We start from the raw sequence: 27,962 nt of genomic DNA on the forward strand, positions 1-27,962 counted from the left end.
TAAAATACTTGGTGAAATAAGTTTGGCCACTTCTCCATTCACTTACTCGTTGACATGATTTTGCAATGTAAAACTTCAATACTAAATAGCTAGTATTTCAAAGAGGTGAAGAGGGCTGTTGTGGAAAATGAGACCATCTTACTGGTATTGTACTGAATTGTGGCAATGCTGCCCCTACTAGAATATAACACAGGAAGTCTTAGTCTTTGTTTAAATTGTGCCAAATTCGACTAACAATTTCTTGGCAAGGATAGTAGATGCAAATGAAATTGTCCATTCTTTAGTAATATATTTTTCTCATCTTGATAAGCATAAAATGCAGAAATTGAAAAATGCTTTGACATGTTCATGGTGGGGAGAAGAGAAAATGTCACATTTTTCTGTAATGTTTTTGCTTTCTGTTTTCTGAATGTTGTTACAGTGATATTCCTACTTCAGTCTCTTTTTGTCTCATAACTAGAGGTCACACTGATGAAACTGTAATGTTTTGAAAGCAGTTTCCCAGTACAAACAACAGATAGCTGGAAAATGAAACTCTTTTGTCTTACCTCCAGAAGCCATCTGGGAGCATTTGCAGCCACATTCATCATTGTCCACGTCCTTGGTGCTGAATTTTGTACCAGAGGGGCTGAGACTGCTGGTTCTCCCGGCTGTTCCACTGTAACCCTTTATGTGGAGCCTGTGAGATAAATAGATCAGGATTGAAAGAATGCTAGCAATCATCAGAGTTCCTCAGCTCAATAAAAAGCTTCCTCCTGTATTTTCTGTTAAACAAGTGAATCAAACCAATGAACTATGTTATTATGACCTAGCCAAAAGAAAATTGAAAGCTATACATAGCTGAAATCCCTATGACTATAATGATTCAATAATTGTCCCAGATTTTACTGAAAATGGCATCGGAATGATGCACACCATTACTAATTTGCAAATTGGCCATCATGAACTACGAATCTCCATCAGTTGCTGCCTGATATGTGCTGTTTCACCATTAACTTCATAAAACTGGCATATCACACTTAATCTCCCAGTGATTTTTTTTTTGTTGCATCTTTGCCCTAATTGCCTGCTACACTTGCCACAGAAAGTTAAGTCTAGTCACTAACAGAAGAAGTACCTTTTTAACTATGTGACAATTGTTAATGACTACCAGTCCATCTCTTTGACCCAGAAAGTAAATAATTGAAAGTATGGAATCTCATTCCTTCAGGTTGTGAAATGTTGTTGGAAATTTTAAAATGTCATTTGGATATTGTTTTCTTACTTTTCCATTGTCTTTTTTCTCATTCTTTTAATAAAATCTTTCTTTCCCTTCCTTTCTGTACTTAATTTGATGCTGAATTCAATTGTTTCCTAACACTTCCTCATTTTATTTACTGACCCTATAATCTCATTGGTTAAGGAGATATATTATTTGTCTCAAATGCCCTATTGCCTTTGCATTTACAGCAACTTGGAAAAAAGTAAAACTTAAGCATCCATGGAGCATCTAAGAAGGCACCATTGAGTCACAAGTCATTTCTGTGCTGTACTGGTGATAATATTCATTCAGTTAGTTAGTCTCTAAGGCCAAAAATAGGGATAAAGATGTTTGCCTCATGAAAGCCACATACAGGGAACTGTAGCTAACATTCACAATCGGTTTATTAACATATTATTTTAGTTGTGCGTGACATATTTCAGTGAAACTTTTCTGTTCGTCATGTGAAAGGTTGAAATACTTTATTCCTCATTGTTATCCTTACTTTATCTACATAGCGCTTAAATAAACATAACAGTTGAACATTCCGTGGTCTGGTGCAGCATGAATTAGACATAGTGCAAAGTTGCTTCCACAGTTTAATAATGCTGCCTAATTCTAGATTTGAATCAGCATTCATGATTGAACCTGCGCAGCACTTGCTTCCTGCAGTCAAAACAGAAAACGCTGGAAACTCAGCAGGTCAAGCAGCATCTGCAGCAAAAAGAATAGTGTTACTATTTCAGATCTGTGACCTTTCATCAAAATCTTTTCTGATGTAAGATATGAAACATTAACTCTGTTCTTTTCTTTCCACAGATGCTGTCTGACCTGCTGAGTATTTCCAACATTTTCTATACTTATTTCAGGTTTCCAGCATCTGCAATATTCTGCTTTTGCACTTGTTTACTGCCAGTATTGTATCATTCTTATGCTGCATTTTAATATTCCAAATAAATTTCAGAAACATGCCAATTTTGCTGAGTTGAATATTTATTTTGAAACCCAATTTTACCATGGATCTGTGAAATAGCTTTACAGATAAAGCAGCTGGTGCTATATCAATTTGCATTTTGAAAACAAAAATGGACTAATATCTGATTGGAAGTGCAACTGATGGTTACAAAGTAAGTACTGATAGAGCTAACTGATTGCAACATATGCCATGATGGTTTTGGCTGTTGGAACCATGTGGGCATCATGCCAGTGGAATTGCATTGGTCTAAGACATGATGTTAGATAGATATTCTCAATTTACATTTGGAGAAAATTTGCATAATATTTTCCTCAAACGATGAGTTGGATGTGTAGAGGCCATGTTTGAGTACATTGGTTATCTACTACGTAAAGACAAAGTTTGATGATTTTTTTTTGTTCCGTTATGTATTATGTACTTTCAAACTCTGATAAACTCAGACCTTAGTCATTGGTTTGAATCAGTTCAGATAATTGCCCTTGAGAAGGTGGTAGTGAGCCACCTTCTTGACTCACAGCAGTCCATCTGTTTAAAAGGGAGATATATGTATGAAATGGGCACATAACTCTACTTACCTAATCTGACCTCCCTAAAATAAAAGAAAAAATAAGTGCCCTCCATTATTCATTTCTCTCCCAGCGAGTTCAACTTCTCGCATAATGGTGCTCACCTCTGGCCTCGAAGAAAACTGTCCAGAAGGATCTAGTGATCTCTGTTGTGAAATTTTCCCCTTCCTCAATGGCAGTTTAAATTGGTGCTAAGCAGAAGGGAATCTTCAGATGTCAGCAGCAATGATGGCATGATGGCATAGTAAACAGCCAATCAGATTGAAGTATTCCCATAGGTAGCAAATCAGGAAGTTTAAAACAATGAATTGCCTCACTTATAATTTAGATAGTAGAATAAATGATGAAAGGATTAAGATTGAAGCAAAAAAATCACGCAAACACATTTTAAATAACTATTTAAGAAATGCAGGATGTTGACATCAGAAAAGAGAAACTTGACATTCCACAAATAAATAGTTATATTTTTCAGAGCCAGTCAGGGTGTTTGGCAAGAATTCTGAAGTTAATAATTCTGAAGTTAACCCAGTTATATCTCTTTCTCTAATTGGTAGCCTTTTTAAGGACTTTGGGAGTCAGAATTTTGGATTAAGAGTACAAGTTTCAATCATTTCATAGATCTTCCATTGATTGAAGGCTGTGGGTGCATCAACAGTGTTCTCTCCAGAGAGGCTAGGAATTACAGGCAGCAATCTCTGGATGGTCATGTTATCCTATGGATATGTAGGCTTCAGAAATTGCTGTCAGTTTCAGTGGTGAATGATGACAGTTTTGCTGTCATTACCACTGCAAAATCTGGGCCTCATAAGTCAAATAGTAGGTACCTAGTGTGCTCAAGAAAACTAGAGCAAAAGGAAAGGTGTTGTAGCTCTAAATGGCAGAAACACCTAGGAAGTTAAGGTGAATCTTGGAACATGAAAATTTCTTTTTTACCCTTTTAGAAACTAATATGAGGAAAATGCATCAATAAAATAACCACCCATTAATGAAGTAACAAGAAATGTAAATGGGAAGCTTAAACTTAATGAGGGATTTCTACCCCCCAATATAAACTTGGAACGCCTAAATGATTTTCCAAATTCAGAAATTACTGAATGATTGCTTCATTACCTAATGCCTCAGAGACACAGAAGTGAAAAGCTATGGTTCATGTCATGACTTGGTCATTCTAAGTGAACTGGGAAGCATTAAACAGGGATGACTATCGAAACACACATTCATGCAGTGCGTTTAACGTAGAAAAACATCAGAAAGACATTTAGTAATATTTCGAACATAACTGGATCTTTAATATCATCAGTTGAGAACAAATGAACTGCCTTTAAAAGCAAATCACTGAGCAACGGAATGACCAAGCATGGTGCTAACTGGAGTCAACAGAACAGAATGCAGGAATAAAGCATGGTCCAAACCTCTTTCCATATGCTGCATAGAAGCTGGTACATCAACTCAGAACAATGAAATTTGAATGTAAAGCATGGAAGAAGGTAAGAAATTGGTTTAAGAGTAGGAAGCAGTTACCATTAATACAATGTTGTGGGGGAGGGGAAAAGGAATTCCCCAGGAAAGTGTGTTGGTAGACTAGTTAATCTTATCAACGTCACTGACAAGCAATGCAAATTGCATAAATCCACAGATGATAGATACGTTTGGAGAAGGGTGTGGTGCTTGGTTTGCATAGTCAGCCAAAGGCCTGCAAAATGAGTTTGCTCAATCTAAGTGATCAGGACAGTGGCATGCAAAGTTCAAATCTGTGAAGTGCAAGATACTGCACATTGGAATAAGTCACAGGATATTGGGCAGAATTTTACACTGACTGAGTTTTACGGTCCTGCCGAGGTCAATGGACTTTTGACCAGCTCCCTGCATTTTGCTGCCCTGCCCCTGCCTTGATAGGGCTGTAAAATTCTGCTCATAAATACTCTTGTGAATGGTATGAACATAGCTAGGTGTGAAGTTGAAAGAACCCAAGGTTTTTTTTTTATAGGTTTGGAAATAAAACATTTGTTCGCATAGCACCACTTCAAAGAGGCTTTCTGCAACTATATAGATTCCCCAGGGGCCGTCAGCGCTGCGGGCCGATATCTGCACAACCCGCATGGGTTTTTCCATTGGCATCATTGAGGAAGAGGTGCTGCGTGAATGAGTTTTGAACTCAGTTTTTAATATCTCCAATCACTGGAAAGCAGCAACCAAAGCAAACAGAATGCATAGATGTATTGCTGAGTCATTAAGTTATCATTGAAGGATGTGATGCTGAGTATGTACAATGCCCCAGCGCAACTGTGGCAGATGGAATTCAATGTGGGGAAATGTAAGGTCACCCACTTTGGATCTAAGATAGATAAGAGTATTCTTTAAATGGCAAAAGCTAGGAACTACAGAGGAGGAGGGAGATTTAGGGACATGTATGCAATCAGTAAAAGCTAGCAGGCAAGTACAAAATTAATTTACAGGGCTACTGGAGTGTTGGCCTTTGTCTCAAGAGGGCTGGAATACAAAGGAGTGGAAGTTATGCTACAATTATATAAAGCTGTGGTCAGAATGCATGTGGAGTATTGCATTCAGTTCTAGGCTCCACACCTCAGGAAGGATACATTATCCTTTGATGGAGTGCAGCACAGATCCCCAGAACGAATCAAGAACTAAACTAAATAAGGTTATGAGGACAGATTGCATAGATTATGCTACTATTTCCTTGCATATAGAAGGCTAAGGGGCGGTCTAAATGGGGCATTTAAAATGGTGAAAGGATTTGATAGTTTTGGAGAGATGGAGAGAAGCTATTTAACATTGGCGGAGAAGGCCAGGACAAGGAAAACATTAAAATTTGAGCTGGGCCTTTCAGGGCTGATGTCAGAAAGCACTTCTTTGCACAAAAGGTACTGGAAATCTGGCACTCCTCTCCCTTAAAAGCTCTTGAGGTGGCAGGTCAGTTGACAATTTCAAAACAGGAAGTGGTAGGCATTTGTGAGGTATTAAGGGATATGCAACCAAGATGGGCAAACTAAGCTGAGGATATGGATCAACATGATCTAACTGATTGGCAGAACAGGCTCAAGGAACTAATTATGCAGTTAGATTGCATCTTGAGTAAATATCCAGGTTTGTTCACTGAGATTCAATTTGAGAGACATTCAAGACAACAGCCACAAAGTTGATTTCTATCTTGAGAAGACTGAGTCATGAGTAGACAGTAGGAACTTGGGCTCTTCAGCCTTGAAATGAGGTGACTTAGAGGGATACTCAGGAGTAAATGGCCAAGAAATCACAAGAGTTTTAAATCCATACCATGTGCCACTGATTTGGTTCCCTGCCTGGAAGCTAGCCTGTTTGATAGACTTGGTTCCAGTTGGACAGGGAGCTAGAAGGTGAAGCTGCAAGATGAGGCAGGTTCATGGCAGGGAGTGGGAAGGAGGGGTTTTGATCTGTTATAAATATCTAGCTCATGGTTCATTGTAATATTTTGGAGGTAATTTTTAGTTTTGGGAAGATTAATATTAACTGTAGAAAATTGAAGCAATGCAACTAAAGCTGCTTGAAGACTATTACACTTAAAAGGTTGGAACCATGTTGACTTAAGGGGTTAACAGCTAGAAAGGTACGATCATAAAACAGCCAATGGGCTTACTCAGCTGAAGAGTCTAAACTGCTTGCAAAGAAATGTAGCCAGAGAGTTGGTTTGTTTTGGGAATTAAAATTACAATTAATTTAACAGCATTCAGTGAGCCATGGAAGGCTACAGCATCATGGAAATGGGTGGAGCTTAAGAAAGTTGTAGGGTTTCAATTTATCGGTATGTTTGCTGGGAGAGTGATTGTTCTGCAGCAGGGGAAAAGGCCATTGTGAAAAGGTGCTGTTGTTAGCAGGCTCCAGGCAGCAAAAGTGTTGCTGTTAGCTGGCTCTGTGCAATTAGGGCTCAGGAGAAGTCCTAGGGTGCTGAGAAGGTGACAGAAGGTCACTGGCTCCATGCTGGAAAGGGCTAGGGCTCAGAAGAAGCCCTGGGAGCCATTCATAGCTTTGTGAAGCTTGGGGAGATTAGAGCTTGGTGAAATCAGGGGCAGTGCCAGCCCAGTAAAGCTAGCCAGCTGTTAAAGAGCTGAAATTGCGCCAGTAAATAGAGACTGGAGTGCAGACTCGAAGTTCAAGAGAACAGAATCTCAGGAGATGAGCCTAAAACCCTGGGAGGTGTGCAGCCATTGAGTCAACCTGTTTCAGAGTGGCTTTTGATGGAATTCAGAGGTTTGATCTTCAAAAGTGAAAAGTTTGGAGTCATTTGTGAGGGAGACAGGTTTTCAATGGGATTAGTTTTCTAAAAGCCTTTGCTGATGTCTGGGTGGGTTGTTGAGAAATCTATGGATTCTGTCTTGGTTGCATCTGGATTTAGTGTGCAGTGTGGTGTGTTCGACCACAGTTTGCCTGTTAATTCATGTGTACCTCGTATTAACCCTGAATGTTAGAGTGTAAGATAGAGATTGTAATTTTTTAAAATCTTTTGACCTTGTACAGTAAAGTTTATTTTTTTGTTTGTTCAAAATCCACAGAATCTTGTGGCTTTATTCTCTTAGCAAATGGCTTAAATCTCAAACTTTGTCTACTCTAAACAATAAGTTATTGGTCCTTAACCAGATAGTACCAAATATTTTGGGGTCTGGTCAAGGATCATAATAGATGTCATAGGGGCAGGGAGGGGGTAGAGGGGGCATGTCAATCCCACAGGAGTTAGAGAGAGGTAGAATCCCAAGGGATGGGGGGTTGGGTTGATTGAAAGAAGGGTCGATCCCAGGGCTGCTGCTGATCCCTGGGTTGCAGAAGTTGGATTTGGATACCTGGGTGGGAATCAGAGACCTATGGGGATAGAATCAGGAATATTGTGAGGAAGATTGGTGGAGATGCCCATCCACAGGGAGGTACACCGGATACAGAAGGTAGGTGAAAAGACAATTGCCTCCTGGATTTACCAAGTCCTTGCCTGGATGGAGCTTTCTGGTTTCCTGAGCTTAAAAAAACCCAGACAATAATAGTTAAAGTTGAAAAGTTGGTGATAATGAGGCTCACAGCTGCATTATCAAAAAGTACCTTAACTCATTTCCTTGGAGTGGGTTGGTTATCTGTGCATCTTCCCATCTCAGGTAAAGTCAGGAGTGGGTGGTTCGGAGGAAAGCTTGGGTAGGAATCTGAATTTTAATACTTTAATCCCCAATCCAACCCAAACCTGCCCATTTTCTTTTTTGGTTTAAATTCCCCCTAAAGTATCATCACCTTAAATCATCCAGGTCCCTGTCTCTTCCATTAATGATAAAATGACACCAAACACATTAAGAAATCATTGGAATGTCACATGCATGCTGCTTTGTTCTAACAATTTTAGAATCACTGCTCTGACCTACCAAAATATCTGAAAGAAAATAAACCCTTGCTTCTATACAGATTCTATGCTAATGACTCAACTTCCATCTCCTGAAGGTTCCAGCTATCTTTCCCCTACTTGCCAATGCTATGTATTAACACACAATGAATTCTGTGGATTAATTACTTATGTAAAAAGACATTGAACAGATCACCAACTGTGAAGCAGATGCAGTGCTCACTGTCGTTTACTCGGGTGTATTTATTAACACACCAAGAATGATGCATATACATCAGCTGGAGTGATGTGAAGGATTCTGCAACTTCCTTTCAAATAGGCATAAAATGGAAGATACCAATTTATATGTTTTATTTCATCCTTTTACTCAAAACAAAAATAGCGTGCTACCTAATACATACCATGCTAAAGTACTGGACCGCTAGTAAGGCAACTCAAGTCTGAATTCAATTTTCCATTCTAGCAGAATGCTAATTTCGGCTACATGATTAATGGGTGGTCATGAAAGTCAAAAGATATAGCATTGGCTCCTAGACCAATGAAACTTTCAAGTTAGTGAAGCAACATTGCTGACTCTTTGTGTCACGGTAACCAAAAGCTTGACTATCTTATTCTAGAACTGAAGAGATTCAAAGGGTGAAGAAGGACAAAAAAGAACCCATCCATCCTCTAAACCCAGGAATCAATAAATCGATGAAATAGTCAACATGAGAATAGACTATCTTGTCTTATAGGGCGGGGGAAGGAAGAAAGAGGACAGCCCCAGATAGGTAAGAAAATTGGGAACACAGATAGAAAATAGTTAAAATGGAATTACTTATGCACGTATGCTCTCTTGTCAAAACAAAGTCCTGAAATCTAATTAATTTAACAAATAATTATGGCTGACATAGTTGTCACAGACTCTAACTGAACAATGCACAATGAGTCCATCGTTATACAAATCTACTTCAGCAGTGTTGGAGTGATGGGGTGTGAAGTGTGTTAATAACTGTGACACTTGCTGTGACTTACTCAGGATTACTTTTCCTTTTTTGGATTTATATTTCTCTGACCTACTTGTAAACCTCCTTCAATGCTTCTATTGCACCTGTGTTTGGAAGTGGGACAAGTATGATAGCAGAGCGCAATTATTACTGGACCAGTAATCCAGAGGCCTGAAGGGTGGTGGGAGTGGGGGGGGGGGCGGCGGCGGTGGGAGCAGGGTGGGGTGGTGGCGGGGGGGTGGTTGTTGCGCGGGGCTGTAAAATGCAGCAAGCCATTAAAAACTCTGTTGACTTCAGCAGGACCATAAAGTCCCGTCGGTGTAAAATTCCACCCATGAGTTCAAACCTCACCATGGTACCTGGACAATCTGAATGCAATTAATTAAACAAAATCTGGCATTCAAAAGTTACCACCTGTAATTGTAACCATGAAATGGATTATTGTAAAAAAAACATCTCATTCACTTTAGAGAAGCTGAGCTGTGAAGAAGATGCCTGCAAGCTTGAAATGTTGGGTGGAATTGTCCCAGGTTTGTAATAAGTGCGGTAGCGGGCAGGTAAAACAATGTTTTACCTGCTGGCTGTGATGGTGTAGTCCCAAACCCACCGCGTTATTTGTGCATTCCTGGAAAACACGCCAATTCTATTGTGGGTGGACTCTCATTCGCCCACCACGCCATCACTTCGCCACTTCAGCACACCGGGTACCATATTTAAAGTTCAGCCACGTGTACACATATCAGTGCTTCCAGCCCACGACTGCTGCAGGGAAGATGTCCACAAAAGGCAAAAAGACTGCAGCCCCCAGGTTTAGCGGCGCATCACCGGAAAGCCTTTTTGATGCCGTGGAGGTCCGCCATGATGTCCTCTACCCCCACTCTGGCCCCAGGATGGGCAGCGGAGTGACCAACTAGACTTGGGAGGTGGTGGCAGTGGTGGTCAGCATCAAAGCCCTTCAAAAGAGGAGAGCTGCCCAATGATGCAAGAGGATGAATGATCTCCGTTCTGCTAGGGTGAGTCACTCTTCTCACACTCTCAACTCTCACACACACAAACCCCTCACACATTCAGAGGGATCTAATTCACAGCCAGTTCAAGGGACATCACCATCCACTTTCTCACACACACCTTCATTGTCCTCATCCTATCCTTGGGACCACTCACACATGCCAGACAAACTTATCATTTTTCAACTCTTTCTTGGACTCGAACGCAAGTTCTGTCGAAGGGTCATGAGGACTCGAAACGTCAACTCTTTTCTTCTCCGCCGATGCTGCCAGACCTGCTGAGTTTTTCCAGGTAATTCTGTTTTTGTTTTGGATTTCCAGCATCCGCATTTTTTTTGTTTTTAAACTTATCATCTGGCCTGGTAGGCATCATGCTACACTCTCTCCATCTCTATTCATAGAGAACAAGCTGGCACACAACAAGAGGGAAAGGTCGCAGACTAGTGGGGGGATGCCTGAAATCAAGATCCTCAGGGACTTTGAAAACAGAGCCATCCAGCTGGCCGACGGTGATCTGGACCGGTCCTATGCAGATGGTGAGGTTGGCAGTGCTCTACCAAGTGACGGTCCAGCAGTGCAACATCCATCAGGCATCTATTCTGTGAATGATGTGGCATGTTTCACAAGGCCACTGCCATACACTAATTATCACCCCTTGCTTCCACGGGCACATCTGGGAAACAGCCGACAAAGCCCACGGCCCAGGGCCTCCAATCAAGACCCAAAGAAACCTCTGAAGAGGAATCTGAAGGCACACTCATTGAAGTCCCATTACAGTGCTCATGCACACCCTCCACCAGCACAGAGACACACACCTTGATGGGACCTAGCTTTAGAATAGCCAAGGGATCACAATCTGGTGAACATATCGCACTGCCTGATCCACAGCAGGTGATGGTAGGGATTTCCCAGAAGACTGCTGGAGGCCATAAATTTATTGAAAATTGTTTACAGCTGACAAGCCTCTGGACTTGGTCATGTCACAGTTGCTGGAGCTGCTTTTATGTTTTTCGTTATCATCTTCGCTTTGTCTGACGAACGCTAGCTGAGCCCTTGATATTAACACATTAGTTGGTGCTTGAAATAATATAGGCAGAGAGACCGACTAACTGAACAAACACTGTTGGTTTATTGGAACTAAGGACAGAGCACGAACACAATGTGTGCTTCTTCAATCACCTCCAGCTCTAGACTTACAGTTACCCAAGAAGCCTGCGCTGTCTAGTGATTGGTGAATACAGTCACATGGGAAATAATTTTTGGCTCAGCGAGTGGGGACAGGGCCCGCTCACCGAGGCGTAAAATGACATCACCGCGCGCCATTTAGATTTTCAGTTCGGCATTCACGCATCTGGGTCGGCTGTGCGGCCTCCGAACTGTCAAAAGCCTATTAAGGCCATTTAAAAACTAATTAAATCAATAAACTGAGCTGCCCGTCCAACCTTAAGGTTGGCGGACAGGCGAAGAGCCCAGGCGGCTTTCGCACTTTTCATAGAAATTCATCCACGGGCAGGATGAGGTTTCATGAAGTGCTTATAAATTGAATAAAAATGTTAAAAGATTAAGAAAAAAACACCCCGTGCCTCAGGGAGTTTTCTGTGCTCTTTTGCGCGCATGCATGAAAGAGAACAGGCCACAACTCAAGGAATTCCCTCATCCCTCCCCGTCGCCTGCACAGAGAGCGCTGAGCGCTTCTGGGTGCGTGTCATGCTGGGCCGGGCTTAATTGGCCTGCCCAAGTAAAATGGCGGCACTGAGTCCATTGGGGGTGCTGATTTGGTTCGCACCCGCCCCCATCCACCCCTGCACAACCCCCTCAACGGGGGGAAAATTCTCCCCATGGTCAACTAACTACACTCTCTTAAAAGTACATAGCACTCCATTTTACCACATCCCTCCCCCTTTACTTGAAAGTACAATTGACAAGCATCACAACATCCAAATTATTTATGTGAATAACTATTTATAAGCCAAGTCTCTCAGGAGGCTTCCTCGGATGTGTCGAGTGTTGTAGCTCAATGGCCTTGGCAAGTTTTTCCAAGACCCTCTTTTCAGGGGTCAGCTGTCCACCAGGCTCTTCGGTGGAAGTGGGCAAGTTTGTGCCTTTGACCCTTTCAGGTCCAACAGGCCCCACCGGTACTTCCAAATCGTGTGACATTTCTTCCTCATGCGGTGTGGACTCAAATGCAAATGATGACGGCATTCCTTCTTTTGGGACTGTCTCTCTTCTCCAGAGATGATCCATGTGTCATCTAATCATTCAGCCATTTACCAACACATTATAGGAGAGAGGTCCTGTCACGGCACTCACTTCGCCCAATAGCCAATTGGGCCCATCTCCAAAGTTCTTCGAGAACTGTGTCTCCCACCATGAAATTTCTTTCATAATTATGGCCATCATGTCTAGCTTTCTGGGCCTTTTGGCTTCTCTCCACCTTCCCCACTAAATTCGACCTGATAAGTGTTGGACGAGTGCAGAGGCATTAGTAATTCAGTGGGGGCAATACCGGAGGTCGTGTGTGGCATTGGCCGGTTTGCGAACAGAAACTGTGACAATCTGGTGCTGATGGAATCCCCATCCAGCTTTTTCATCCCAGACATAAAAGTTTGGACATTCCACTCAGCCAAACCTTTAGAGGTAGGATGTTAAGATGAGGTTTTGATATGAGTTATTCTGTTGAGGGTGTAAACCTGTGGAACTCCCCGCTAGTATTTGTGGTCCCAGAGGTGACACAAGCACCTCTGGTAACCCGTCCACCACAAAACTCTGCCGCAAATGATCTATGGTGGCAGCGGACATGGGTGTCCAGACTTTGTAGACATCCATTCACTTGGAGTGGGTGTCTATTAGTAAAAGGAACATTGTGCCCAAGTAGTCGATGTGGAGGTGCACCCATGGCTGCCCTGGCCATTCCCAGGTGTGCAAAGGAGCTAAGAGGGGGGAGGTAGCTTTTAAACCTGCTGGCGTTGAAGACAACTTTTAACTAGGGTTTCAATATCCACGTCCATCCCTGGCCACCACAAGTAGCTGCGCGGGAGCATCTTCATCCTACTAATGCCAGGGCGAGTGCTATGTAATTTGGCCAGTAGTGACCTTTGCCCTCTTAGGTACACAATAGCCCTTGCTCCCCAGAGCAATATGGTGACCTGGCAGGTGACCTCATGTCTGCAATTGACATAGGGCTTCAGGCCATCAGGCTTTGGCTCAGCTGACCAACCATTCAAGACCTGCTCCCAGACGTGAGATACAAGTGGATCTTGGCTTGTCCACTCATGGATTTGTTTGGCTTGGACAGGGGAGAAGTCCAAAAAATTTAGTATGAAGACAAGTCCCAGGGGAATTAGAACTTTCACGTTGTTATCTGACAGTGGGGGGTGGGGTGGGGTGGGGGGTACGGCTCAGTATGTCAGCATGTGTGATCTGGCTTCCCAAACAGTGAATAAAAGTGTATTCGTAACCAGCCAATATCAGTGCCACCTCTGGATGTGAGCAGATGCGATGGGGGGGGGCATCACCTCATCCTCCCCAAATAATCCCAGCAGCGGCTTGTGGTTGGATATAATGTGAAAATGGTGACAGTGGGGGTATTGATGGAATTTTTAAATACCAAACCCAACAGACAAGCCCTCCTTCTCAATCTGAAACTATCATCGCTCTGCAGCACTGAGCGTGCGGGATGTATAACCAATGGGTCGTTTGGAGCGATCTGCCATCCGATGTGAAAGTACAGCTCTTACTGCAAAAGGAGATGCATCGCAAGTTAAAATTGATTCTTTCTTTGGGTCAAAGTGGACCAGTGGGGCTGATGATCTTAACAATTGCTTTACCTTCAGGAATGAATCCTGGTGTGGAGCTTGCCAAATCCATTTATGGTTTTTCATAAGCAATGCGTATAATGGAGCCAGTACGGTGAATAGATTTTGTATGGGGAGGTGATGGCGTAGTGCTATTGTTGCTAGACTAGTGACCCAGAGACCTAGGATAATGCTCTCAGGACCTGGTTTCAAATTCTCCATGACAGACGGTGGAATTTGAATCCAATAAAGAATCTGGAATTAAAAAAGTCTGATGATGACCATGAAACCATTGTCACTTTTTGCAAAAACCCATCTGGTTCAGTAATGTCCTTTAGGGAAATAAATTGGCTGTCCTTACCTGCTCTGGCCTCCATGTGACTCCAGACCCACAGGAATGTGGTTGACTCTTAAATTCCCTCTGACCAAGGGCAATTAGGGATGGGCAATAAATTCTGGCCTAGCCAGTGATGCCCACATCCCATGAATAAATAAATAAAATATTTGGGAGACATCGCTCATAGTAGTTTATCATGCCTAAGGGGGCCTTTAGTTCTGTCGTGTTTCATACTGCAGGTGCCTTGTGAATAGCCTTGACCTTTTCTTCCATGGGATGCACATCGACCTTATGGCCCAAGTAAACTACCTCCTTGGAAAATACATATTTCTCGCTTCAAGCACACTCCCACTTGTGAGAAGCATTTCAGCACCTCCTCCAAATTAGCTAAGTGTTCTTTGTCAGCTCATCCAGTGACTAAGATATCATCCAAATAAACAATGACACGGGGCAGTTCCTAAAGCAGATCTTCCATGGTACGCTGGAAAATAGCTCATGCCGGTCAGACTCCACAGGGCAGTTGAGTATATTGATACAATCCTCAATGTGTATTGATGATCACGAATTCCCTGGAGCCTTCTTCCAACTCTACCTGCTGGTAGGTGTGGCTCATGTCGAGTTTTGAATATGCGATGCCCTCTGCCACTTTCGAACATAATTCGTTAATCTTCGGTATCAGATGTCTGTCAAGTTTGGCCACTCTGATTACAGTTAACTTAGAGTCACTGCATAAGATAACACTTTGGTCTGGCTTCAGTATGGGATATTATGGGTGCTACCCACTTGGAAAATTGCTCCGGTTGTAAGGTATCGAACTTTTCCAGCCTGTGCATTTCGGTTTCAACCTTGTCCTGTAGAGCATAAGGGACTGGTCTGGCTCTGGTAAATCTGGGGTTTGCATTAGGGTTCACATGGATTTTAGCTTGTAGCCCACGAATTCTTCTTAGCTCATCACTGAAAATGGAAGTGTACTTTTGTAACAATTCCTGTAAGTTTCTCGTTCTGATTTGAAAAATCCCTTCCCATTACAATTCAATCTTTTTGAGCCAGTTGCGACCAATTAAACTGGGGCCTGCCCCAGCTACAACTACAAGGGGTAAATTTGCAGACTTATTCCCATACTGCACCAGGACTTGACATATCCCTTTCGCTCTCATTTCTTCACCCGAAATGTTTTTAATTTAGAGTCTGATTTCCAAACTCGAAGGAATGGGCTCCTTTATTCAAGTGTCTGAATATATGTTCTCCATTGATGCCTCAGTATCGACCTCCATTTTGGTGGGTTGTTCATTTTCTCTAACGACCATCTGGATTGGTTCAGTTTTAACCACTTTCTGGTTGTATAATGAATAAATGTCAGATTCTGCTTCCTCTGGTTCTTCAATGAGACAGATTTCACAATCTCTACCTTTGTTTTTAAAATGCTATCTCAGCCTATCGTTACAGTGTCACATTATGTGAACATTGCGGTGGCAGGCAGAAAACGCGTTCTATATTTCTGAACTGTCGATTGCCTACATGCTGCCTGGATGCATTTTTCTCATTAGTGTCGTGGGTTTCCACTGTAGTACTGTTGTTCTTCAATGGTCAGTACATAGTGGGCATTCCCCACTTTCTGCGGAGTCTGATGTTTTAGCGTCTTTTGTTACTGGTCCTTCCCACCCTACAAGGTGGACTGCGCCATTTTGCGTATCTTTTATTGCCTCCAAGTCTCAAATAGCACTTTCCATGGCTGTTCCCAATCCTAATGCCTTACTGAAGTCTCGATTAGTTTCGGGTAGCAATCGCTTTTGAATAACGTCGTCCCCGATTCCGCATATCAATTGGTCTCTCAACGTAGGGGATGCTATAATTAGAGGAAATTGATAGCATCCTTTGTAAGCAGGATCGAGAGTCCCGCATGGTATGTTGCCTGCCCGGTGCCAGGGCGAGGGACATCTCTGACCGGCTTGAAAGGATATTGGAAACGGAGGGGGAGGATCCAGTTGTTGTGGTTCACGTTGGGACAATAACATAGGTAAGACTAGGAAAGAGGACCTGTTTGGGGATTATCAGGAACTAGGAACTAAATTAAAGAACAGGTCCTCAAGGGTTATAATCTCCGGATTACTACCCAAGCCACGTGCAAATTGGCATAGGGATGTGAGAATAAGGGAAGTAAACACGTGGCTAAACGAGTGGTGCGGGAAGGACGAGTTCCATTTCGTGGGGCACTGGCATCAGTATTGGAACAGGAGGGATCTGTACCGTTGGGATGGTCTCCACCTGAACTGATCTTGGACCAATGTTCTAGCGAAAAGGGTAAATAGGGACAACAGGACTTTAAACTAGAAAGGGGGTGGGGGGGGGGGGGGGGGGGGGGGGGGTGGTGGAGGGAAGGGTAAGACTCCAAGAAGTATGACTAATGGAAAACAAAGCAGCAGGTTAGCTTGTGGGGGTTGGATTCAACTTCATGGAAAATTATGAAAAAACTGAAAAGAAAGGAGAGCCCAGGAGAGGCTATTAAAGTTTCCAGAACACAAAATAGGAATAGAAAGGGCTAGGAATCTAACTTCAAGCACATCAGATAAAGGGACGACAATGAGAAAGGGGACGGGAAATACAGGACTAAAGGTGTTGTATCTGAATGCACGCAGTATACAAAATAAGGTAAGTGAGCTTATGGCGCAGACTGAAATTGGCAGGTATGATGTGGTGGGCATCACGGAGACATGGCTGCAGGGGGATCAGGACTGGGTGCTAAATATCCAAGGATATACTTCCTATCGAAAAGATAGACAGGTTGGCAGAGGGGGTAGGGTTACTTTGTTAGTAAAAAATGAAATTAAGTCGATAGCAAGAAATGACACAGGGTCAGATGATGTAGAACCTGCGTGGGTAGAGTTGAGGAACAGCAAAGGTAAAAAAACCAGAATGGGAGTTATGTACAGGCTCCGAGCAGTAGTCAGGATGTGGGGCACAAGCTACACCAGGAGATAGAAAAGGCGTGTAAGAAAGGCAAGGTTACAATGATCATGGGGAATTTCAATATCCAGGTAGACTGGGAAAATCAGGTTGGTAGTGGATCCCAAGAAAAGGAATTTGTGGAATGTCTACGAGATGGCTTTTTGGAGTAGCTTGTGGTGGAGCCCACCAGGGAACAGGCAATTCTAGATTTAGTGATGTGTAATGAGACAGATTTAATAAAGGAGCTTAAGGTGAAGGAACTCTTAGGAGGAAGTGACCATAATATGATAGAATTTACCATGCAAATTGAGAGGAAAAAGCTGGAATCAGTTGTAACGGTATTACAGTTAGAATAAAGGCAACTACAAAGGCATCAGGGAGGAGCTGGCCAGAATTGACTGGGAGATGAGCCTAGCAGGAAAGATAGTGGAAAAGCAATGGCAGGAGTTTCTGGGAGTAATTTGGGAGACACAGCAAAAAATCATCCCAAGGAAGAAGAAGCATACTAAAGGGAGGATGAGGCAACCGTGGCTGACAAGGGAAGTCAGGGACAGCATAAAAGCTAAAGAGAAAACAGACAATGTGGCGAAAAGCAATGGGAAACCAGGGGATTGGGAAGTCTAAAAAGACCAACAGAGGACAACTAAAAAAGAAATAAGGAGGGAGAAGATTAAATATGAGGGTAAACTAGCCAGAAATATAAAAGGAGATTGCAAGAGTTTTTTTTAGATATATAAAGGGTAAGAGAGAGGCAAAAGTGGACATTGGGCCGCTGGAAAATGGTGCTGGAGAAGTAGTAGTGGGGACCAAAGAAATGGTGGAGGAACTGAATAGGTACTTTGCGTCAGTCTTCACGGTGGAAGACATGAGCAACATCCCCAAAGTTCAGGAGAGTTGGGGGGCAGAGGTGAGTATGGTGGCCATTACCAAGGAGAAGGTGCTAGGAAAACTGAAAGGTCTGAAGGTGGATAAATCACCTGGACCAGATGTATTACACTCCAGAGTTCTGAAGGAGATAGCTGAAGAGATAGTGGAGACATTAGTGGTGATCTTTCAGGAATCACTGGAGTCAGGGAGGGTCCCAGAGGACTGGAAATTGCTAATGTAAACCCCCCTGTTTAAGAAGGGAGTGAGGCAAAAGATGGAAAATTACAGGCCGATTAGCCTGACCTTGGTCATTGGTAAGATTTTAGAGTCCATTATTAAGGATGAGATTTCAGAATACTTGGAAGTGCATGGTAAAATAGGGCAAAGTCAGCATGGTTTCATCAAGGGGAGGTCATGCCTGACAAATCTGTTAGAATTCTTTGAGGAGGTAACGAGTAAGTTAGACAAAGGAGATCCAATGGATGTTATCTACTTGGACCTCCAGAAGGCCTTTGACAAGGTGCCGCACAGGAGGCTGCTCAGTAAGATAAGAGCCCATGGTGTTAGAGGCAAGTTACTAGCACGGATAAAAGATTGGCTGTCTGGTAGGAGGCAGAGAGTGAGGATAAGGGGGTCCTTCTTAGGATGGCGGCCGGTAACTAGTGGAGTTCTGCAGGGGTCAGTGTTGGGACCACAACTTTTCACTTTATACATTAATGATCTAGATGAAGGAACTGAGGGCATTCTGGCTAAGTTTGCATTTGATATAAAGATAGGTGGAGGGACAGGTAGTATTGAGGAGGCGGGGAGGCTGCAGAAGGATTTGGACAGGTTAGGAGAATGGGCAAAGAAGTGGCAGATGGAATACAACGTGGGGAAGTGTGAGGTCATGCACATACTTGATTTTTTAAAAATTCATTCATGGGATGTGGGTGTCACTGGTTAGGCCAGCATTTATTGCCCATCTAATTACCCTTGTTCAGAGAGCATTTAAGAGTTAACCACATTGCTGCAGGTCTGGAGTCACATGTAGGCCAGAACAGTTAACGACAGCAGATTTCCTTCTCTAAAGTACATTAGTGAACCAGATGGATTTTTACAACAATCAACAATGGTTTAATGGTCATTATTAGACTTTTAATTCCACATTTTTATTGAACTGCAATTGCACCATCTACCATGGCAGGATTTGAACCTCGGCCCCCAGAGTCGCTAGGTTATTATTGCAGCAGCAATACCACTACGCCATTGCTGTCAATTGATCTGGCTTATCCTCAATGCAAGTTTTATTTTTTGGTTATCAGGTTTGCTTTTCCAGCGAGCACTAGCTGCACCCTTGATATTAACACATTAGTTGGTGCTTGAACAATATAGGCAGAGAGACCGATTAACTGAGCAAATAATGGTGCTTTATTGGAACTAAGAACAGAGCACAAACACAATGTGTGCTTCTTCAGTCCAGCTCTAGACTTACCAAAGAAGTTCGTGCAGTGTAGCGATTGGTCTATACAGTCACATGGTTAACTAACTACATTCTCTTAAAGGTACATAGCACTCCACTTTACCACAGCTGCAGGGACAAGCTCAGGAACATCAGGAAGGGATGTCTGATGCACTCCTCTGATTGCAAGGCATGATGGAGGTGTCTGTCTGCCTTCAGGCTGAGGTGATAGCGCTGGCATGCCAACAAACCGAGGTCAACACCTGTACGATGGCAGCCGCCATAGAGACCTTGGATCAGGGTGTCGCTCCTGCACTGCTGCGCAGGTTTAACTCTATTGCTGAAGCCATAGTTGGCTTTCAACAGTGTGTACATGGAAGGGGTGTGGCGCAGCTCGATCTCACTACAGCTCCCCTTCCCCTCATGGAGTAAGCCTGGACACCCATAGGGAGAAGGATCAGCAGGTGTTGCCCCCCCTCCCAGGACCATCCATCCAGGTGGCTCCGGGAGTTTCCGGCCCATCCGAATTCCCTCTTCCTGTGACCTCAGCAGCTCCAGCTCCACAGGCCATGGAGAGTGCCACTGCCACACAGCAGGACACTGAAAGCAGGTTGGGGTCCTCCAGGCCTCAGCTCTCCAGAGGTCACCAACCAAGGACATCACAGACAAGGTGTAGCAGTCAGCAGGCTGCCTCCACTTCCACTGTGGATGTCCAGGGAGCATCAAGACATAGCGTCAGGGTTAGGAAAGTTAAGAAGGTGTAGTTACATAGCCCGGGCATGGGTGTTAATCACTTGTACATACTGTTCACTATTGTCAGTAAATGAGAAATGAGAAATAAGAATGTCTCTCTTCCGATGGCTGCTTGTTCTGATCAGCAGTGTTCGTGTCACTCAGATGTGAAACCTTTCTGCACAAGATAGGCAGGTGTCTCAGTCCAAGGCCTCTTCCCTGTGCTCTGTGCAGCCTTCAGACCAAAGTGGTGGTCTGGCCTCACACTCCCTGGACACATTACTGATGCCTGCACCTCGATGGTGCTGGTCATTGCTGCCAGAATGTAGTGAACAGGCATCACAGAGTTCTCTCATTCTTTCTGCGTGCTCTCAGCACCTTTAAGGTGGGGCTGGCCCCCATCCCTTCAGCTTCTGTGACCACTGATGCTGTGCTCCTGAAGGGGTCAGGTGCTGAAGGGGGAAAAAGGATCAGGTGCATTTAAAGTTTCACATCTGCATCACCCTGATATGATCCTGATCACAGAGCACAATCAAGCTGCCCTCAGCCAGACAGGAGTCAGATATTCTCAGAGACTATGTGAAAATCTATGGAATTTCCTCACTGCATGTCGTCATCATCCTCCTATAATCAAGAAACTATTAGGGCCCCTACTGCATCTCCATGACAGGAGCATTATCATAGAGGGTATGTGCGCTGCCATAAGCCAGATGGAGTCAAATGTTCAGATGCAGTGTGAGGATCTTTGGGGTCTCCTCACTGCATGTCATCATCATCCTCCACAAACCTAGCAGCTATGAGGGCCTCCCAATCACGCATGCCTTGTCTGACCAGTGTGAGGGCCTCAACCCCATGATCACCGCCTTCAAGGACCTCCTCACCCTCATCCCCGTCACCGTCCTCCTCATCCGAGGGTACCTCCAGCTCCTCCATCTCCTCTTCAGCCAGCTACTCTCCCCATTGCAGCGTCAGGTTGTAAAGGGTGCAGCAGGCGATGATGATGCGTGACAACCTCTACGGACTGTATTGCAGTGCTCCACCAGACCATCCCAGGCACGAGAACCTCATTTTCAGCATCCTGATGGTCTGTTCCCCCGAGGTGCGAGCTGTAGCATGAACCTCATTATACTGTCATTCTGCTGCAGTCTGAGGCTGCCACATGGGTAGCCCTTGTCCCTGAGGAGCCATCCCTGCAGCCTCCGTGGACCCTGGAAGACGTCAAGGATTTGTGACCGACTGAGGATGTAGGAGTCAAGCACACTCCCTGTAAACCGTGCACACTCTTGAAGGATGGATTTCTGGTGGTTGCACACCAGCTGCACATTCAGCGAATGGAGTCCCTTACGGTTGATGTAGTTGATTGCTTGTTGTGATGGAGGTCTGGGTGCTAAATGAGTGCACTTAATGGCACCTGTGGAAAACACGAGATCTGGGCAAGTCCAATCACTTTTGCATCCTGGCTGTGTGTGCCCTCACAAAGATGACATCCATGACCTCATGGATGCATTTGTTTGTGGAGGTTTGTGGAGGTCACCTGTGGAGCCCTGAAAGGAGCCACTGGTGTAGAAATTGACCACCGCGGTCACTTTCACAGCCACTGGCAGTGGATACCCTCCATGTCCCTGTGGTGCCAAATCCTGCAGCAGCTGGCAGATGTGACCGACCAGTTCCTTAGACATGTGCAATCTCTGGCGACACTGATTCTCGGTCATCTGCAGGAATGAAAAGCATCGTCTATTAGACCCTGGGTGTCGCTAAGCGTTGACCAGTGACGGCTTGCTGTGGCTCTTCAGTGGCATATGCTGGAGCCCCAGCTGCCCCTTCCTCATGAGGGTGCTGCTCCTCCCTCTGCACAGCTTGGCTCTTCAGTCGCTCTTTCCTCCGTCATCTTTGCTATCTGTAGGCCGCGAGACACACAGCTTGTTCACCAGGCTCCATGATCTTGATGTACTCCTCTTGCAGGATGAAAGAGAGAGATGCATGGGTTAACATGGGTGTACTAAGGATCTGTCCTGGTTAAGTGTGAAGGCCCTTTAATAGATCCCGGAGAGTGCTGGCCGTCACATGGATGGCTAGAGATTAATGCACTGCATGGCCGCCCAAAACCCCACTCCACCTGGCTGATTGGCAGCAGCCTTGCCCATTGGACTGCATGCTGTGCTCTCAGCTCATGCACAGGCATTCTCCTAACCTACACTGCAAGGCTGCACTGTCAGCTTGAACCATGGGGGAGACTGGTCCAAACCGGAAGGATGACATTGCAAGGGGCCATGAGCGCCTCCACCAGTGACTGCTCCAGAAGGAAGAAACAGTTCGGACCTGTACTCTTATTTCCCAGTTTTTACTATTTTTCCTTCTGGATTTAGCAAGGAGATTGTACAACGTGCCCAGCCATCCAACTGTTCTGCAGTCCAGTAAAATGCTCATTGCTTTGCAGTCTGTACTTGAGGGGTTAAAAGCTCTGGAGCACTTGGTGGCATTTTGATGCCTCTGTGTTGCATGAGTGGGCAGATAAGCTAGAAGCCCAACTCCAATCATTGCAATGGCTGCACCTGAACTCTCTCAGTTGCAGAGGAATGGCTACTTTATATGAGGTTTCCCTAATGTGTGGCCATTTCCCTTGCTCACCCTCTACTTCACCCCGAATGCTTGTGCACTACCTTCAACTGCAGGGCAGCCCTAGCTCCCCACAACATCCCCTAAGTCATTGCAACTGCAGGGCCGCCCTTCCCCCACCCGCCCAAACCCCTTTGCAAAGTCACTTCAACAGCAAGGTTTCCCTTGCACTACTCCCCACATGTTGCCTTAAACACAGGGTTACCCTTACCTTCCACCCAGCCCAAGTCACCTCAACTGCAGGGTTGCCCTTGACCCCCCATCCCTCCCCAATGCTCCTCAAGCTTCAAGTCCAACAGGCGACCCTGATAAGTGCTGCTACTGTGTACTCACCTCCAAGTTCCCCCAAAGTGCATGCCTTTTATATGCTGTTGTGAAACACATTGGCATGCTTGCCAGCTGATATAGGCAGACAATCCAGCAGAGTGGGGATGATTCTGGCAGGCAAGCCAAATAATGATATGCAGATGTATTGGAATGAGTTTCCTAACATCTGATGGTGGGAAACGCGGCCTGCCATCGGCGGGCTGAGCAGGTGATCACAAACTGGTTTCACACCGTCGTGAAAACAATTGCACCAAATTGTCCACTCATGCCACCAAAGGCAGACACCCGATGCCGGTGGGCACAGAAAATCCTGGCTGTTAACTCTGTTTCTCTCTCCACAGATGCTGCTGGACCCGCTGAATTTTTTCAGCATTTCCTGTTTTTATTTAACTCTAGAGAATGCTCCTTTAGGGAAGGAAATCTGCTGTGTTTACCTGTTCTGACCTACATATGATCCCAGACCCACAGCAATGTGGTTGATGCTCAAGTTCTGGTTATAGGTCAAAAATCTTGACCAGGGATTCAGATGCTGATGAGACATTGAGTGCATGGATTAAAAGGAAGCTCCTGAAATGCTTTTTTTTTCCATTTATGCGTGGGATGTGGGTGTCACTGCTATGGCCATCATTTATTGCCTATACCTGCTTACCTTTGAGAAAGTGATGAGTCACCGTCTTGAATGCAACTGAGTGGGTTAACATTTCAGAGGATAGTTAAGAATCAACCACTGTTACAAAAGCAAAATATTTCAGATGCTGGAAACCCAAAATATAAACAGGAAATGATGGAAATACTCATCAGGTCTAGCAGCATCTGTGGAGATAGAAAAATGAAGCTAACAATTCAGGTCTGTGACCTATCATCAGAAGTCAAGTTTCAACCACATTGCTGTGGGTCTGGGATCATATATAGGTCAGAATAGGTAACAGCAGATTCCCTTCCCTAAAGAACATTCACTAAAATTAATCAGACATTTTCTCTTACAATAATCCAGTAGTTTCATGGTTACAGATAGTAGCTTTTATATTCCAGATTTTGTTTAATTAATTCCTTTCAAATTGCCGGGCTATCATGGCAGGAATTGAATTCATATTTCCTAACCATTCGTCCAGGCCTCAGGATTACCAGACCAGTAATATAAGCACTATGCTACCCTGCTTTAGAACTGTTTCAAAGAAGTCATATCGGACTCGAAATGTTAACTCTGTTTTCCTCTCCGCAGGTGCTGCCAGATCTGCTGAGTTTTTCTAGCATTTTCTTTTTTTATTTCAGAGCTCCAGCATCTGCAGTGTTTTACTTTTATGCTATTATACTTGTCCCACTTCCAAGCACATGTGCAATGAGCAGCATGGATGGAAGCTTACAAGTAGGTCAGAGAAATGGAAACCCAAAGAAGGAAAAGAAATCCTGAAAACCGTTTAACTGCACTTTCAAAGATGTCAAAACTGAAGTCAATACCTTCGGGGTAGTTTTGGAAAAAAGCTCTGTAGTAAGCAAATCTGTAATTAATTTAGCACAAAGTAAAATAATTACTTCCCTGATAGTATCTAACACATTTTTTTGCAATGCATACTTCAGAGTCTAACTACACCACGCAATTATTCACTATAATATAGGTAGTAACTATGAATACCAGGTAACCAATCATTAATGATCATTAAATAAGAAAGAAGACTATTATGTCACATTTCTTAATCCTGCTACATGGATTTCATTATACATCAAAAGCAGACGCAACGACTGAATTAAGCAATCCCTGAATTGGATGGAATACATTATAAAGATAGATCCCTACAGCAATTTCAAGGTTATCTCAAGTATATTGCATCCAAAGTCTTTAATGCAATTACGGTTTTGTAAATTACTGATTTGCATTCATTCCCACACAGCCATTATTGTCTGTTTTCATTTCATTGGGAAATTGCATGTCCTGACTTTCATTCATTTCTCCCAAAGTATGCATAAAAGTGAAAAGCTATGTTCAGGTCACCACCTGCCAACAACGACAAAAACACAAATACAAATATATTTGTTAAGACCCAGCTGAAAGTGCCACTGGAGCATAACTAAAATGTGTTGGTTAACAGTTAAATTGGATTAGCAAGGCCAATTCCAAAATCTAACAAATTTGTTGCAACTAACCCTTACAGTGCATTTAAATGGACGTGGGCCAAGTGAGAGCGAGGGGAGTTTTTTTTGGCTAATTTTTCTGATTTTCCTCTAGGGTAGTGTCATCACCTAATTTTCCTGGTCTCTGAAGATCAGCATCTCCTGGTGCCATTGGTAGTATTTGGGACGGTCCTGTCCCATGAAAGCGTAATTCAGCACAGGAGTTCATTGTGCTGAGAAATGGTTTCCAAATGGTGTTTCTTTCATGTTTCAGCAATTTATTAGAATTCATTGAAGGAGACACATGGGTGCTGTGGATAAAGGGGAACTGGTGGATGTACTGTACTTAGATTTCCAGAAGGCATTGGATAAGGTGCCACATCAAGGCCTGAATTTTTCCCTTGTCGGGCGTGCATGATCGGCGGGCCCAGAAGCGATTGGGAAATGGGCCTCCGACCGCGATTGGTCCCCAACCACGATTTCACACTGGCTGGCCAATTAACGGCTAGCCAGCATGAAACATGTGCTGAAAAGCTCTGTGCTGCTGGGGTGGGGGCGGGAAGGGGGTGGGCAACAACATCACAGTGGACGTGGGCGTGCACTTTGAGGGAGCTCCCTGAAGGCAGATAGCTGCCTCAGGGAGCTGCAGGCCTGCAAATAATAAAATAAAGCACAAACAGCTGCAAAACATGTCCATGCGGCACAATCAAGGCCCTGGAAGCACACCTCATAAAAATGCTGTCTTCAGATATTTCTTTTTATTTTATTTTCTAATGGGGATTTCATCCCGCCCTTGGATGAGATTTCATCAAAAGCGTAAAGGCCGCCTGGCTGATTCGCCCATCCATCAACAGTAAGGTTGGGTGGGCCATGAAAAATCACTGACAATTGTGCTTAATTGTTGTCAGGCGCGGTCTTGTGCGATATTGCGCACTTTTGGGTTGGGCGTGCGCTTGCCCACAGAATGTAAAATTCTGCCCCAAAGGTTATTGTAGAAAATAAAAGTTCTTGGTGTAGGGGGTAATATATTGGCACAGATAGAAAATTGACTAGCTACCAGGAAACAGAGGATAACCATAAATGGGTCTTTTTCTGGCTGGCGAGATGTAACGAGTGGTGTGCCACAGGGATCAAGGCCTCAACTTTTTACAATTTATATAAATGACTGGGATGAAGGGACAGATTGGATGGTTGCTAAATTTGCTGATGACACAAAGAGAGGTAGGAAAGTAAGTTGTTAGAAGGATGTAAGGAGGCCACAAAGTGATATAGATAAGTTAAGTGAATGGGCAAAGCCCTGGCAAATGGAGTATAATGTCGGTGAATGTGAAATCATCCATTTTGGCAGGAGGAATAAAAAAGCATATTCTCTAAATGTTGAGAGATTGTAGAGCTCTGAGAGTCAGAGGGATCTGGGTGTCCTAGTACTTGAATCACAGAAGGCTGGTATGCAGGTACAACAAATAATTAGGAAAGCTAAGCTAATAGAATGTTATCATTTTTTTGTGAGGGGAATTGAATGCCAAAGTAGGGAGCACTCACTTGCATTCAGTTGTACAGGGCACTGATGAGACCACATCTGGATTATGGGTCTCCTTATTTAAGGAAAGATGTAAATGAGTTAGAAGCAGATCAGAGACGGTTTACTAGGCTAATACCAAGAATAGGTGGGTTGTCTTATGAAGAAAGGTTGGACAGATTAGGCTTGTATCCATTGGAGTTTAGAACAGCAAGAGCTGACTTGATCAAAACCTCTAAGATCCTGAGGGATCTTGAAGTAGATGTGGAGAGGATGCTTCCTCTTGTGGGAGAATCTAGAACTATGGGTCATGGTTTAAAAATAAGAGGTTGTACATTCAAGACAGAGATGAGGAAAATTTTTTTTCTCTCAGAGGGTCGTGAGTCTTTGGAACTATCTTCCTCAACAGGCAGTGGAAGCAGGATCTTTGAATATTTTAAGGCAGAGCTAGATAGATTCTTGATTAACAAGGAGGTGAAAGATTATCAGGGTAGGCGGGAGGTTACAATCAGACCAGCCATGACCTTATTGAAATAAAAACAAAAAAACTGCGGATGCTGGAAATCCAAAACAAAAACAGAATTACCTGGAAAAACTCAGCAGGTCTGGCAGCATCGGCGGAGAAGAAAAGAGTTGACGTTTCGAGTCCTCATGACCCTTCGACAGAACTTGAGTTCGAGTTGGGACTCGAACTCAAGTTCTGTCGAAGGGTCATGAGGACTCGAAACGTCAACTCTTTTCTTCTCCGCCGATGCTGCCAGACCTGCTGAGTTTTTCCAGGTAATTCTGTTTTTGTTTTATGACCTTATTGAATGTTGAAGTAGGCTTGAAAGGCAGAATATCCTACTCCTGCTCCTAGTTCCTAGTTGAAAAATAGCTGATCTAGATTTGCCTCTGATGCCTGTTGGATGACTTGGTGCCATTACACTCTGATTGTTAAGACTGGTTGCATAAAACCAGTAGGGAAACATTTTCCAAGACACCTAATTATTTTTATCACATTGCAGAGTTTTAGAAAATATTTTGTTGCTACAAATTACACTACAGTTGATTACCAAAATGGTTAAAATTGCTTTCTAAATGTAATGTACAATCCACTTCCTTAATAAGTGGCACTGCTGACTAAAAATG

The 27,962-nt window shown here is 43.8% G+C and overlaps 1 protein-coding gene across 3 annotated transcripts in view; it reads right to left on the reverse strand.

The window, feature by feature from the left end:
* The window catches only part of angpt2b (angiopoietin 2b), a 263,137-nt gene that overhangs the window by 18,916 nt on the left and 216,259 nt on the right, over positions 1-27,962 (reverse strand). For all 3 annotated transcript variants that reach the window (XM_041212758.1, XM_041212757.1, XM_041212759.1), the window contains one exon: positions 549-679. In XM_041212758.1, the coding sequence (XP_041068692.1) occupies positions 549-679 (131 nt within the window). The remainder of the gene's footprint in view (positions 1-548; positions 680-27,962) is intronic.

The sequence above is a fragment of the Carcharodon carcharias genome, chromosome 19, assembly GCF_017639515.1.
Source record: "Carcharodon carcharias isolate sCarCar2 chromosome 19, sCarCar2.pri, whole genome shotgun sequence".
Lineage (NCBI taxonomy): Eukaryota > Metazoa > Chordata > Chondrichthyes > Lamniformes > Lamnidae > Carcharodon > Carcharodon carcharias.